This window comes from Hipposideros armiger, unplaced genomic scaffold (assembly GCF_001890085.2).
Source record: "Hipposideros armiger isolate ML-2016 unplaced genomic scaffold, ASM189008v1 scaffold_132, whole genome shotgun sequence".
NCBI lineage: Eukaryota > Metazoa > Chordata > Mammalia > Chiroptera > Hipposideridae > Hipposideros > Hipposideros armiger.
In genome coordinates, this window is record NW_017731482.1 from 2,515,765 (window position 1) to 2,527,896 (window position 12,132).

The window sequence follows — 12,132 nt, forward strand, 5'->3', positions numbered from 1 at the left end:
GTGGTGCATATATCTTTTCAAATTAGTTTTTGTTTTCTTCAGATGAATACCTGAAAATGGAATTGCTGATCATATGGCAGCTTTATTTTCAATTTTTTTGAGGAATCTCCATATTCTTTTCCACAGTGGCTGCACTAATTTATAATCCCACTGACAGTACACGAGGATTCCCTTTTCTCCACATCCTCTCTAACACTTGTTTGTTGATTTATTGACGATAGCCATTCTGATAAGTATGAGTTGATGTTTCATTGTGGCTTTGATTTGTATTTCCCTGGTGATTAGTGATGGTGAATGTCTTTTCATATGTCTATTGGCCATCTGTATGTCCTATTTGGAGAAATGTTTATTAAGGTGTTCTGCCCAGTTTTTAATCTGATGGTTGTTTTTTTGGTGTTAAATTGTGTGAGTTCCTTATATATTTTGGATATTAACCTTTTTCTTATTGAATGTATTATTTGGGAAGATCTCCCATTCAGTAGGTTGTCTTTTTGATGGTTTCTTTGGCTGTGCAAAAACTCTTTAGTTTGATGTAGTCCCATTTGTTTATTTTTAATTTTGTTTCCCTTGCCTGAGGAGACATATCCAAAAAAAATTTGCTAAAAGTGATGTCAAAAAGTTTATTGCTTATGTCTTCTAGAAGTTTTATTGTTTTAGGTCTGACATTTAAGTCTTTAATCCATTTTGAGTTAATTTTTGTATATGGTATAAGAAAGTGGTCCAATTTCATTTTTTTACATGTATCTGTCCAGTGTTCCCAGCACCATTTGTTGAAGAGAGTGTCTTTACTACATTGTATAGTCTTGCCTCCTTGTCATGATTGACTACAGGTGTGGGTTTATTTCTGGACTGTATTCTATTCCATTGATTTTTGTGTCTGTTTTTATGCTAGTACCATGCTGGGGTGTTTTTTTAAGAATTTTTTTTTTAATTGGGGAATCGGGGAAGGGGAATAGACAAGTTGCTGTCCTTTTGTTCTTCAGTCTAGTTGTGGAGGACGTCGCTTCACTGGCCCATGTTGGTGTTATCATTGCGCTCTTCGCGGGTGAGACAGATTGGTCGCCGGCCACTGGACGGCTGCTCACGGCGGCTCTTGGCAGCTCACACCAGCTGCTGGACACTCACACTGGCTGCCAGCCACTCACGGTAGTTTTACCGCAGCCCACTGCAGTTTCACTGCAGCCTACGCCGTCGCCGGCGACTCATGGCAGCCCAGCTCCAGGTTGAGCTGTTGTTCAGCATTTTAGCTGTAGGGGGTGCAGCGTCACTGGCCCTCATGTGGGATCTGAACCGGTGCCCTGCTACTCAGAGCTGGCGTCCCAAGCCAACTCTTAACTAATGCACCATTCGGCTGGCCCAGTACCATGCTGTTTTGATTACTATAGCCTTGTAGTATAGTTTGTTATGTGGTAGCATGATACATCCAACTTTGTTCTTCTCAAGATTTCTTTGGCTTTTGAGGTCTTTTGTAGAAATTTTAAGTTTATTTGTTCTAGTTCTGTGTAAAATGCCATTTTGATAGGGATTGCATTGAATCTGTAGATTGCTTTGCATGTTATGGACATTTAAACTATATTAATTCTACCTACCCATGAGCAAGGTATATCCTTCCATTTATTTGTGTGTTCTTTAATTTTTCTTCAGTGTCTTACAGTTTTCTGAGTACAGATCATTTACCTCTTTGGTTAAATTTATTCCTAGGTATTTTATTCTTTTTGATGCAATTGTAAATGGGATTGTTTTCTTAATTTCTTTTTCTGATAGTTCATTATTGGTATATAAAAATGCAACCAATTTCTGAACATTAATTTTGTTTCCTGCTACTTGACTGAATTCATTTATTAGTTCTGAAAGTTTTTTGGTGGAATCTTTAGTGTTCTGTATATATAGTATTCTGTCATCTGCATCTAATGACAGTTTTATTTCTCCTTTTCCAATTTGAATGCCTTTTATTTGTTCTCTGATTGCTGTGGTTAGGATTTCCAATACTATGTTGAATGAAAGTGGTGAAAGTGGACATCCTTATCTTGTTCCTTATCTGAAAGAAAAAGCTTAGTCTTTCACCATTATGATGTTAGCTGTGGGTTTGCCATATATGGCCTTTATTATGTTGAACTATGTTCCTTCTATCCCTACTTTGTGGAGTTTTTATCATAGATGGATGTTGGATTTTGTCAAATGCTTTTTCTGCATCTATTGATATGATCATCTGATTTTTATCCTTCATTTTGTTTATATAGTGTATCACGTTAATTGATTTGCTGATATTGAACCAGACTTGCATCTTGGGAATAAATCCTACTTGATATGGTGTATGTATGATCTTTTTAATGTATTGCTAAATTTGGTTTGCAAATATTTTGTTGAGGATTTTTGTATCTATGTTCATCAGGGTGATTGGCCTATAATTTCCTTTTTTTGTAGTGTCTTTGTCTGGTATTGGTATCAGAGTAATGCTGGCCTCGTAAAATGAATTTGGGAGCCTTCCCTTCTCTTAAATTTTTTGGAATAGTTTGAGAAGGATAAGTGTTAATTTTTCTTTGAATGTTTGGTAAAGGTCACCTGTGAAGTCATCTGGTCCAGGACTTTTGTTTGTTGGGAGTTTTTTATTATTGATTCAATTTCATTAGTTGCCATTGGTCTGTTCAGATTTTCTGTTTCTTCCTGATTCAGTCTTGGAAGATTGTATGTTTCTAGGAATTTATCCATTCCAGGTTGTTCAGTTTATTCACATGTCATTGTTTTTAGTATTATAATCCTTTGTATCGCTCTGAGTCAGTTGTCACTTCTCGTCTTTCATTTCTGATTTTATTTAGTTGGGTCCTCTTTCTTTTTTTCTTGATGAGGCTGGTTAAAGGTTTATCAATTTTGTTTATCTTTTCAAAGAACCAGCTCTTGGTTTCATTGATCTTTTCTATTGTATTTTTAGTCTCTATTTCATTTATTTCTGCTCTGATATTTATCATTTCATTCCTTCTACTTACTTTGGGCTTTGTTCTTTTTCTAGTTCTTTTAGGTGTAAAGTTAAATTGTTCATTTGAGATTTTTCTTGTTTCTTGAGGTAGGCCTGTATTGCTATGAATTTCCCTCTTAGAACTGTTTTGGCTGTGTCCCATATATTTTTGGGTCATTGTGTTTTCATTTTCATTTGTCTCAAGGCATCTTTTGATTTGCTCTTGATCTCATTGTTAACCCATTCATTGTTCAGTGTCATGTTATTCAGCCCCCAGGTGTTTGTGTGTTTTTCAGTTTTTTTCTTGTAATTGATTTCTAGTTCAATACCACTGTGATCAGAGAAGATGCTTGATATGATTTCAGTCTCCTTAAATTTATTGAGACTTGTTTTGTTGCTGAACAGATAGTCTGTCCTGGAAAATGTCCCATGTGCACTTGAAAAGAATGTATATTCTGCTGCTTTGGGGTGAAGTGTTCAAAAAAGTATCAATTAAATACATCTGGTCTAATGTGTTATTTAAGGCCACTGTCTCTTTATTGATTTCACTTTGTCTGTGTTTTGATTTGAAGTATTTTGTAAGCAGCATATAGGTGGGCCATGTTTTTTAATCCATTCAGCCACCCTATGTCTTTTTATTGGAGCACTTAATCCATTTACATCTGAAGTAATTATTGATATGTATGTATTTATTGCTATTTTGTTCATTGTTTTTTTGTTGTTTTTATAGTTCTCTGCTCCTTCTTCTCTTGATCTTTTCCCTTGTGATTTACTGTTTTTCTTTAGTATTTTGTTTGGGTTCCTTTCTTTGTTCTTTGTATATCTTGTGTTGGGTTTTGGTTTGTGGCTACCGTGAGGTTTATGTATATCATTCTGTATCTATTTTAAGCTGATGGGCATTTAAGTTCAAATGTATTCTGTACGGACAACATTTTTACTCCTCCCCTCCACACTTTATGTTTTTGATTTCATGTTTTAGATCATTTTGTGTTGTGTATCTCCTAACTACTTACTGTAATTTGAGTTTGATACTTTTTTCTTTCCTTTGTAGCAGCTTTTTTGGGGGTGGGGATTAGGAGGTTCACTGACTGTGGATGGCAATGAAAAATTTTATTAAAAGGCATATTGCTTATATAGAAAGTAAGTTCCTCTTTTACCAGGATGTAGCAGCTTTTTAAATGTCTCATTTACTGTATTAAATATTTTGCTTTACCTTTGAGATTTTTCCCTTTCTAATATTTTCTTATTTTTGGTTATGGCCTTTCCTTTTCTGTTTAATGAAAACCCTTTAACATTTCTTGTAAAACTGGCTTAATGGTGATGAACTTCTTTAGTGTTTGCTTGTCTGGAAAACTTTTTATTTATCTTTCAATTGTGAATGATAACCTTGCTGGGTAAATTATTCTAGGTTGCCAGTTCCTTTCTTTCAGTATTTTAAAAATGTCCTGCTATTCCCTTCTGGTCTATAAAGTTGCTGCTGAGAAATCAGCTAATAGCCTTATGGGGTTTCCTTTGTATGTAACTCATTTTTCTCTTGATTCTTTCAAGAGTGTCTGTTTAACTTTTGCCATTTTAATTGCAGTGTTTTGGTGTGGTCTCTTTGGTTTCATCTTGTTTGGAACTTTCTATACCTCATGGACCTGGATGACTGTTTCCTTTCCCAGGTTAGGAAAGTTTCCAGCCATTATTTCTTCAAAGTTTCTGTCCTTCCTCTCTTTTCTTTCTGAACATTTGAGTACTTAATGTTATCCTCAAGGTCCCTTAAACTATTCCTCATTTTAAATAATTTTTTCTTTTTGCTGTTCTGATTTACACTAGTCTGGCTTCTGGGTTGCTGATCAGTTCTTCTTTTGGGTTGTTGGAAAAGTCATGACGTATTTTTCTGTTTTTCATTGCAAAAATGCATCATGACTTCTCTGACAACCCAATATACTAGCTAATCTGCTGTTGATTCCTTCTCATGTTTTTCATTTCCGTTATTCTTTATCTCTGATTGGTTCTTTATTATACTTTCCAACTTTTTGTTGAAGTTCTCCCTAAGCTCCTCCATTCTACTCTCAAATTTGGTGAGCATCCTTATGACTGTTTCTTTGAAAATTTTATCGGGCAAATTACTTATTTTCATTTCCTTAGTTCCCCCCCCCCGCCCCCCAGGGATTTTGTTTGTTCCTTCATTTGACAGGTATTCTTTTCATTTTGTTTGACTTTTATGTTTGTTGATATGAATTAAACAAAATAACTCGCTAGTCTTGAAACAGTGGCTTTATGCAGTAGAGACCTCTGTGTAGGCTATATGTGCCAGTGGTTTTGGCAGGCTGGCAGGAGCCGAGTGGGTGTCTAAGGCATCGAGGCACCAGCCTGCCAAGCTGGAGTGGTTCCAGGTGGGGAGGCCAGGTGTGTGTAGTAATGTCCTGTTGATTGTGCTTGCTCCTTTGTTCAGGGCCGAAATGGGCTTGGGTGATGTGTCTGGGAACACACTGCAGTGACCTAGCAGGAGGCCAGAGCACCTGAATAGAGCCCCCACCCTATTGAAGTGGAGCAGGACGTAAATAATGGTGCTCATAGGTTCCTCTGGCCAGGAGAGTTCCCGCAGCTCCTGGAGGGTCCTGCAGCTTCCTAGCCTTCTCTATTCCATCTTTCTCTTATTTGTTGTTCAGATGCTGTTCATTGAGTCCTCAGTTGTCTCATAGGAAGAACTGTTTTCTATGTACATGTAATGATTGACTTTGTTCATGGGAAGGGGTGAGTTCAGTGTTCTCCTATGCTGCCACCATCTTGGATCTCTAGATTCAGGCACCTTTACATGTTTAATTGGGAAGGAAGGACTGAAAGTTCATGTAGGGCCCTGGAGGAAGTGTAGGGTGGGCTTAGCCTGGAGGAGGGCTCACCGGTTGAGGTCCAAGGAAGGGAGGAAGGAATGAATCTACAGGGTGTGATGGCAGGGGACCTGTCTCCTGTTTCCCTGTGAGTGGGCAGTCAGGCTGTCCTTTGCAGACAAGGGGAGGACATCAGGAATGAGGGGTTCTCAGTAACCCCGCAGGTCAAGGGACAGGAGCCAGGACCATTCCACTTAGAACTCCTAGCTCCCTCTATCCCTTCCTGAAGACTCCAGATTCAACTTGCCCAGGTCTGACCAGGAGCCTGGGACATATTGGCCAGAAGTGATGACTGGACAGGAAAGGTCTGGCATGAAAGGTCAAATCCATTTTCCTGAAGGGCCTGCCAAAGGCTGGAGAGGAGGTTGCTGGGGCATTTTTAGTAGGGCAAAGAACCCCACCCCTAATTCAGCTGTTCCAGGTTTCATTCATACTCCCTTGTGCCCAGGGAGCTGATCTCTGCCCTAGGAAGGGAAGCACTTGGCAGATTCTCAGTAGGGGGAAAAGAGGGGTGAATCCATCACAGTCCTGGAGGTTAATATGGGGGGCCCAATCTGGGTTCCAACATTTGGGAGGGGTTTCTCTTCCTTTCCTCCAAGAGGATGCCATAATTACTCAGACCCCAATAATTCTACCCAGAAGACCTGTTTGGAGAAGAGGCACATCCCTTGGCTCCCAGAGAGCGCGGCATTTATTTAATGCAGGCTGGTGCTAGGGTTGAGCTTCTGCCGCTGCCCTTCCCCCTTAAGACACACCCAAGACCACACAGACTCTTAAAACAAAGATGGGAGTTGTAGACCTGCCCTGACTCCAATGTGGGCAGAGGTCCAAGGACTGAAAGACAGGAAGAGACTTCTGTGGTTCCAGGGGCTGTATTTGGGTTTTCAGCCCAGGTACCCCACTGTGCCAGGAATGGGGTGGGGCCTCTTTGGCCAGGTCCAAAGCTTTGAGAAGTCCAAGCCAAACCTCCGCCATGGGGGGAAGGCATCATCTCCCAGCTGAAGGCCTGTCCGTCTCTCTGTAGGTCAGGGAGCTCAGAAAGCCTCCATGTGGCTATGAGGGGACCTGCTAGTCCCATCGTCCATTCCTACATCGGGCCAGGAACCTTCCCCAAATCATGGGGACAAGCCTGAATTCTAAACCTAGCAAGCTCTGTTCACACCCTCCCACTGACAATTCAGAGATGACATGTGTCAACATGGCAGCTTTAATCGCTGGCCAAGGCTCCTCAGGCTCCCTCCATTGCAGGCCTCCTTGGCCACACACCCACCCTTGACCATACCCAGAACACTTTCCCAGGTGGCCAGTGATGTGAGAACTGAGGTTGTATCAGTCTGTGGATCTCCTGGGCCTCTGGACTCTCTGCCCCAGAGGTCTGCTGGACACCTGGGCATGCTCTTCTGGCCATCTCCAGCTGCTCCTAGGCGACATGGCTCAGGCCTTCTCCTGGGGCAGGGTCAGCAGTAGTGGGAGGCTGAGAGGCTGGTCGGGAGGAGTATCTCAGCAGGCTTTCCTCCTGAGCTGAACCTCCTTGTGCTTTGAGACTGACGTGAGGAGCAGAGCTGCTGGGGGCAGAGGCCTAGCATAGGCCCTTGAGACAGGAGAAATCAGCTGCCTCACAGCAGACAGGACAGTCATACATAGGCATCCACAGCCTTCATTGCCATGGGGGCAGGGCATGGCCCAGCGACCCGTCAGAGCTTCCAGACCAGGATGGGAGGGAGGGTTTCAGAGGAGGACCAGATCCCCTATTTCCCAGAAGGAGCCCCAGGCCTGCAGGGGCATCTGAGAGGCGAGAGTCCTGGCCCTACTGGGCCTCCGGGGAGAGGAGTGCCCCCTCCAAGATAGTCCGTGGTGGACAAGGGATTGGAGCCGATGAGGAGACTGTGGAGCCAGCTCCCAGAGCACTCCGAGTCCAGACACGCTTCTGCCAGCTCTCCTGGGTTCCCTGGTCTCCATGTTAGGCACAGCCTGGGAAGACAGGTCTTCAGCTAACGGCCACTTTGGTCTGTGAGAGTCTTGGCATGGCTGCCAATCCCTCGGGGGTCCACAGGGGTGGTGGCGCTGTTGGCATACGTGTCATAACTGCTGTCTGAACATACAGAGAGCTCATCGGAGACTTCTATGCCATCGCTGATCTCTGTTGGGCCAGAGGGAGGGAGAATGTTAGTAGGGGCAGGAAACGTGTTGACAAGGATATAGCTGGCATAAGCCAGGGAAAGGGTGCCCTGCAGTGACGCAGGTACTTGGAGGCTGAGGAAACCACTGGGCTCCGGTTTGGTATTGAAGTTGGTATTCCAGGCCCTCCTTGGTGTCAAGTCTCCCCTGGAACTCCACCTTCTAGCCACAGAAAACCATCTGCATCCTCCTGAGCTTGGCACACAGTATTTACTTTCCTCAGGGCCTTTGCCATCCTGGTCCCTCTCTTGGGAGTGACCTCCCCATCAACACCTCCTTTTCTTAAAATCTGGCTGACCTCTTATCATCTCTTACTGCAGCCTCCTGAAAGCCTCCCCTGGTTCCCCCCAGGCTGGGATGGGGCCTCCTCATGGCCACTGCAGACCCTGCCCCATCACATCCTATACTGTCCCTGTCTGTGGCCCCACCATCTGGAGCACTTCAAGGATAGGGGCAAGGTCTGGGCATGTATGTCCCCAGTACCTGGCTCAGGAAAGGTCAGCTGAGTGGAGCTGAGCCCACCCTGAGGGGATGCAGGGTGGCTTGATGCGGTTGAGGGTCTCTGGAGAGGACCCCTCAACCTGGAGCGGGCATGGGGTGAAGACTGTGGCTGACTCCTTAGAGCCCGAGGTGCTCAGTGAATGGCCTTTGGTGCTGTTGGGGGGTGGTTCTGGATGGGCAGAACCTGCCAGACCTAGGGGCTGAGCTCCTGCCTTCCATTCATTCCACCTGCCCCTTCTGACTTCTCTGGGCTACGCACAGTGAAGGGGCCTGGGGATCCTGGGTGTCGTGGACTGACCTCCCCCTTCCAGGAGTTCCCCAGTGTGGCCAGAGGGCTGTGGGACTTGGGGAGGCACTCGACCAAGCTTCAGTGCTCAGGGGAGGCTCCCTGGAGGAGGGTTTTCGAGTAAAGGTGGGAGGAAGGTAAGTGCCCCACAGGCAAGAATCTCTATCCTAAGCACCTAAAACAGCACCTGGTATTCATCTCTTGGAGGAATAAGTGGAGGAGTGAATGAGTAGATGTTTACACTATCCTTGATCCTTGGAGCCAGCCCCACCAAAACCATAGTCACCCGCTTTGGGCTTTTCATGCAGTGTTTACCAAGCATGCCTCTGGGCCAGGCATGGGCTAACCCTGACAAGTACCGTGTAAGGGGGTGCTATCCCATTACAGATGAGGAGTCTGATGCTGAGGGAGGTTAGACAGTGTATTCTGGTTCCCACAGCTAGTTAGGGATAGAACTGGGATTTGAATCCAAGTCCATCTGGCTCCTAAATACTCTCTCTCCTTTGTTTCCATGCCCACATCTATCACTGGAATTACTGAGATGCATACTGGGAGAATGCCGTGTGAACGTCTGTAAGCCAAGGGGAAAGGACTGGACCAGATCCTTTCCTCACATCCCGGCTGATACCTTGATCTTGGACTTCCCAGACTCCAGAACTATGAGATAGTAAATTTCTGTTGTTTAAGCCACACACTTACTGATACTTTGTTATAGCCCTACTGCAAACGTGGTCAAAGACGAATCTGCTCACAACCCTCCTCTGCTTTCAGAATGAAGCCCGAGGCCCCCCTCCCCACCACAAGATGTATGGAATGATATCTGGTTCTTGGTACCTTGCAAGCAGTGTTCCCTCATTGCCTCTGAAAACATGCTGCTCTGCCTGGAATGCCTTTCCTTCCGTCTGCACCCAGCCCTGACCTCAAACCCATCACCCAGGCCTGTCCTACCCATCGTTTCCATTTCAGCTATGTCACCTCCTTGCAAAGTGGGTTCCAGAATTTTCCTCATTGCCCCAGGGAGCTCTGACCACTCTCTCCTTCTTTGTACCCCACTCTGGTTCAGTACCCCCATCTGTTCAAGCTCTAGTGACATCCAGTTTTCCATGTATTTGCTTATATAGCTGCCTCCTCCATCAGGCTGGGGCTGGCAACAACGGGTGAAATCAGTATCTGGGGTCCCTGTTTGAACAAGGCAAAGGGGGATGGGCCTTCAAAGCAGACTCCTCCCTTCACGCCACCCCTGCCCCCCATCCAGAGAGCTGACAGGGAGCTGCAGGATCTGGACTTGATGACTGCATGTGCAGGGTGTGCCTCCGTGTGTATGTGTGTGGGTGTCTGTATATCCGCGCCGTGTCCCTGCCTGTGTGTGCTGTGTGCACACATCCACGTGCACGAGTGGGGTGGGTGCAGAGCACTAAGCCCGTGCCTGTCTCGGCCGGTGTGTGGCTACGTACCTGCGAAGATGAGCTTCTCCTTCATTATGCTGACATCCCGGCTGGCCCGGCGCACCGCTGCACTCAGCATGATCTGCTCAGGGTTGTAGCTTCGTATGCCACCCAGGCGCCACCTGCAGAGATGGCCCCGTGAGCATTGGGTCCTTCCCCACCCTTCCCTGGAGCAGGGACCTGCCACTTCCAGAGCCTCTCTGGATTTGGCCTGAGAGACCAGTAGGACTCTTGTCTGACTATACAGATGGGAAGATTGAGGCCCAGCGATGGGCAGAGCTGGGGCTTGAATCAGACAGAGCCCGCTAACTCTCAGCCAGGGTTCTCCTGCCTCCATCTTACGTCCAGAACCCAAGTCAACTCCCCTTGCCCAGGAAGATGTTTTGGGGTTGGTTAGTTCTGTCTCAGGTGCCCCCAGTTACGTACCTGACTCTCTTTGGTTGGGATAAATTTGGGGTGGGGGATGGCTTAGCAGGCATGACTGATGACCTGCCCTGGGTACACACCAATCTTGGGGAGTCCCAGCTCATGTCTCCTACAGCTCCACCATCAAGACCAGGCTGAGCAGAGCCAGAGGAAAATCCCAGAGAGGAAGTGAAGGAAAGCATGGAGGTGAGGGGAGATGGCAGGGGGCTTGGCTCTGAACTGGTCTTCACAGATTCAGAGGCAAGAGCATTACAGTGACTTGGGGTGGGGTCTGCTGCTACTCTGTACCTACAACCCTAGAAGAGTGGGGTGCATACTCCCTAACAAGAGGCACGCTGGAGAGTTAATCCCTCTGATGGCCGAGGCAGGGGCCAGGCCAGAGGGTGGGGGTTAAGGTGTAAAATTAAGTGGGCTGAGAGGTGGGGCTGCACAGGGCATGCAGAAGCCAGGCAGAGCCAGGCACTAGTTTTCCTGTTGTAGTTCCTCTGAATTAGCCCCAAATCCCTGGCTCCTGAACTTGAAACTTTTTCTGTGACCTGGACAGAAGGATTCACTGGACCACTTCTCCCGCCGCCCCAATCCAACTCCCACCAAGAGAAGCAGGGGTCAGCTTGGAAACAAGAACCCAACTCCCCAGGGCCCTGAGCCCTGCTGGGTTGGATGGAGGGAGCCCAGACTCCACAAGAAATCACTTGTTTCCAGATGGGGTCAGCACAGCAGAAATTGACAGACAGATGGACAGGCAGATGGGTGGCCGAACACCGCAGACAGACAAGGGGAAAGCAGGCAGAGGGGAAGGCAGCCTGCTTTTTGGCTGGGCTGGTGCCCTACATGTCCTTGAGGGCAGCGATTCGGTCTCTTATTCACCACAGTGTCCCTGACACCCAACCTCAGTACCTGCTTGTTGTCCCCTAAATACCTGGTGAGTGAACGAGTGGAAGGATGAGGCCCACAGGGAAATGATCTTCTCCCCCAGGCTCCCCCTCTCCATCAGGCCTCTCGACCTCCAGGAAGACAGCGATACCGCCCTGGTTGTATGTTGAGCAGGCCCAGCATGTCTGTGCCAGCATCTGGGCCGTCACGGGGTGGCCTCCCCAGCATATGGGGCTGTGTGTGCCAAGGCCTGACTCCTTGCTGCAGGCGCAGCACAGCACCCACCAGCAATGTGGATGTCTGCCGGCTGAGAGAACAGGGGAAGGACTGGGGAAGATACCCTTCACTGAGATCAGTCCCACAGCCATGGAGCACTGAGTTTCTCCTAGAAGCAGGTCAGGGAAGCCCCCTGACCCAGGAGGGTCCCAAGGCACTTGACCAAGGGGGACGTGCATCCCTGAGACCCAGGTCTCATCTTGGAAATTAACATTAACCCCAGGAGGAAAGTGTCAGGCCAGGGTCTCTACAGCCAGGCACATCTAGGACATTGTGAGACCCTCCCTAGGGACAAGTGGGGGAGGCTGTGTGTATGGG

General features: G+C 46.6%; 1 protein-coding gene across 1 annotated transcript in view; it reads right to left on the reverse strand.

The window, feature by feature from the left end:
• Positions 1–7,018: 7,018 nt before the first annotated feature.
• The window catches only part of GDPD5 (glycerophosphodiester phosphodiesterase domain containing 5), a 22,245-nt gene continuing 17,131 nt past the window's right edge, over positions 7,019–12,132 (reverse strand). The window contains exons 9-10 of the mRNA XM_019649333.1: positions 10,249–10,648; positions 7,019–7,969 (exon numbers count right to left, since the gene is read on the reverse strand). Of these exons, the coding sequence (XP_019504878.1) occupies positions 7,821–7,969; positions 10,249–10,648 (549 nt within the window). The 3' untranslated portion in view covers positions 7,019–7,820. The remainder of the gene's footprint in view (positions 7,970–10,248; positions 10,649–12,132) is intronic.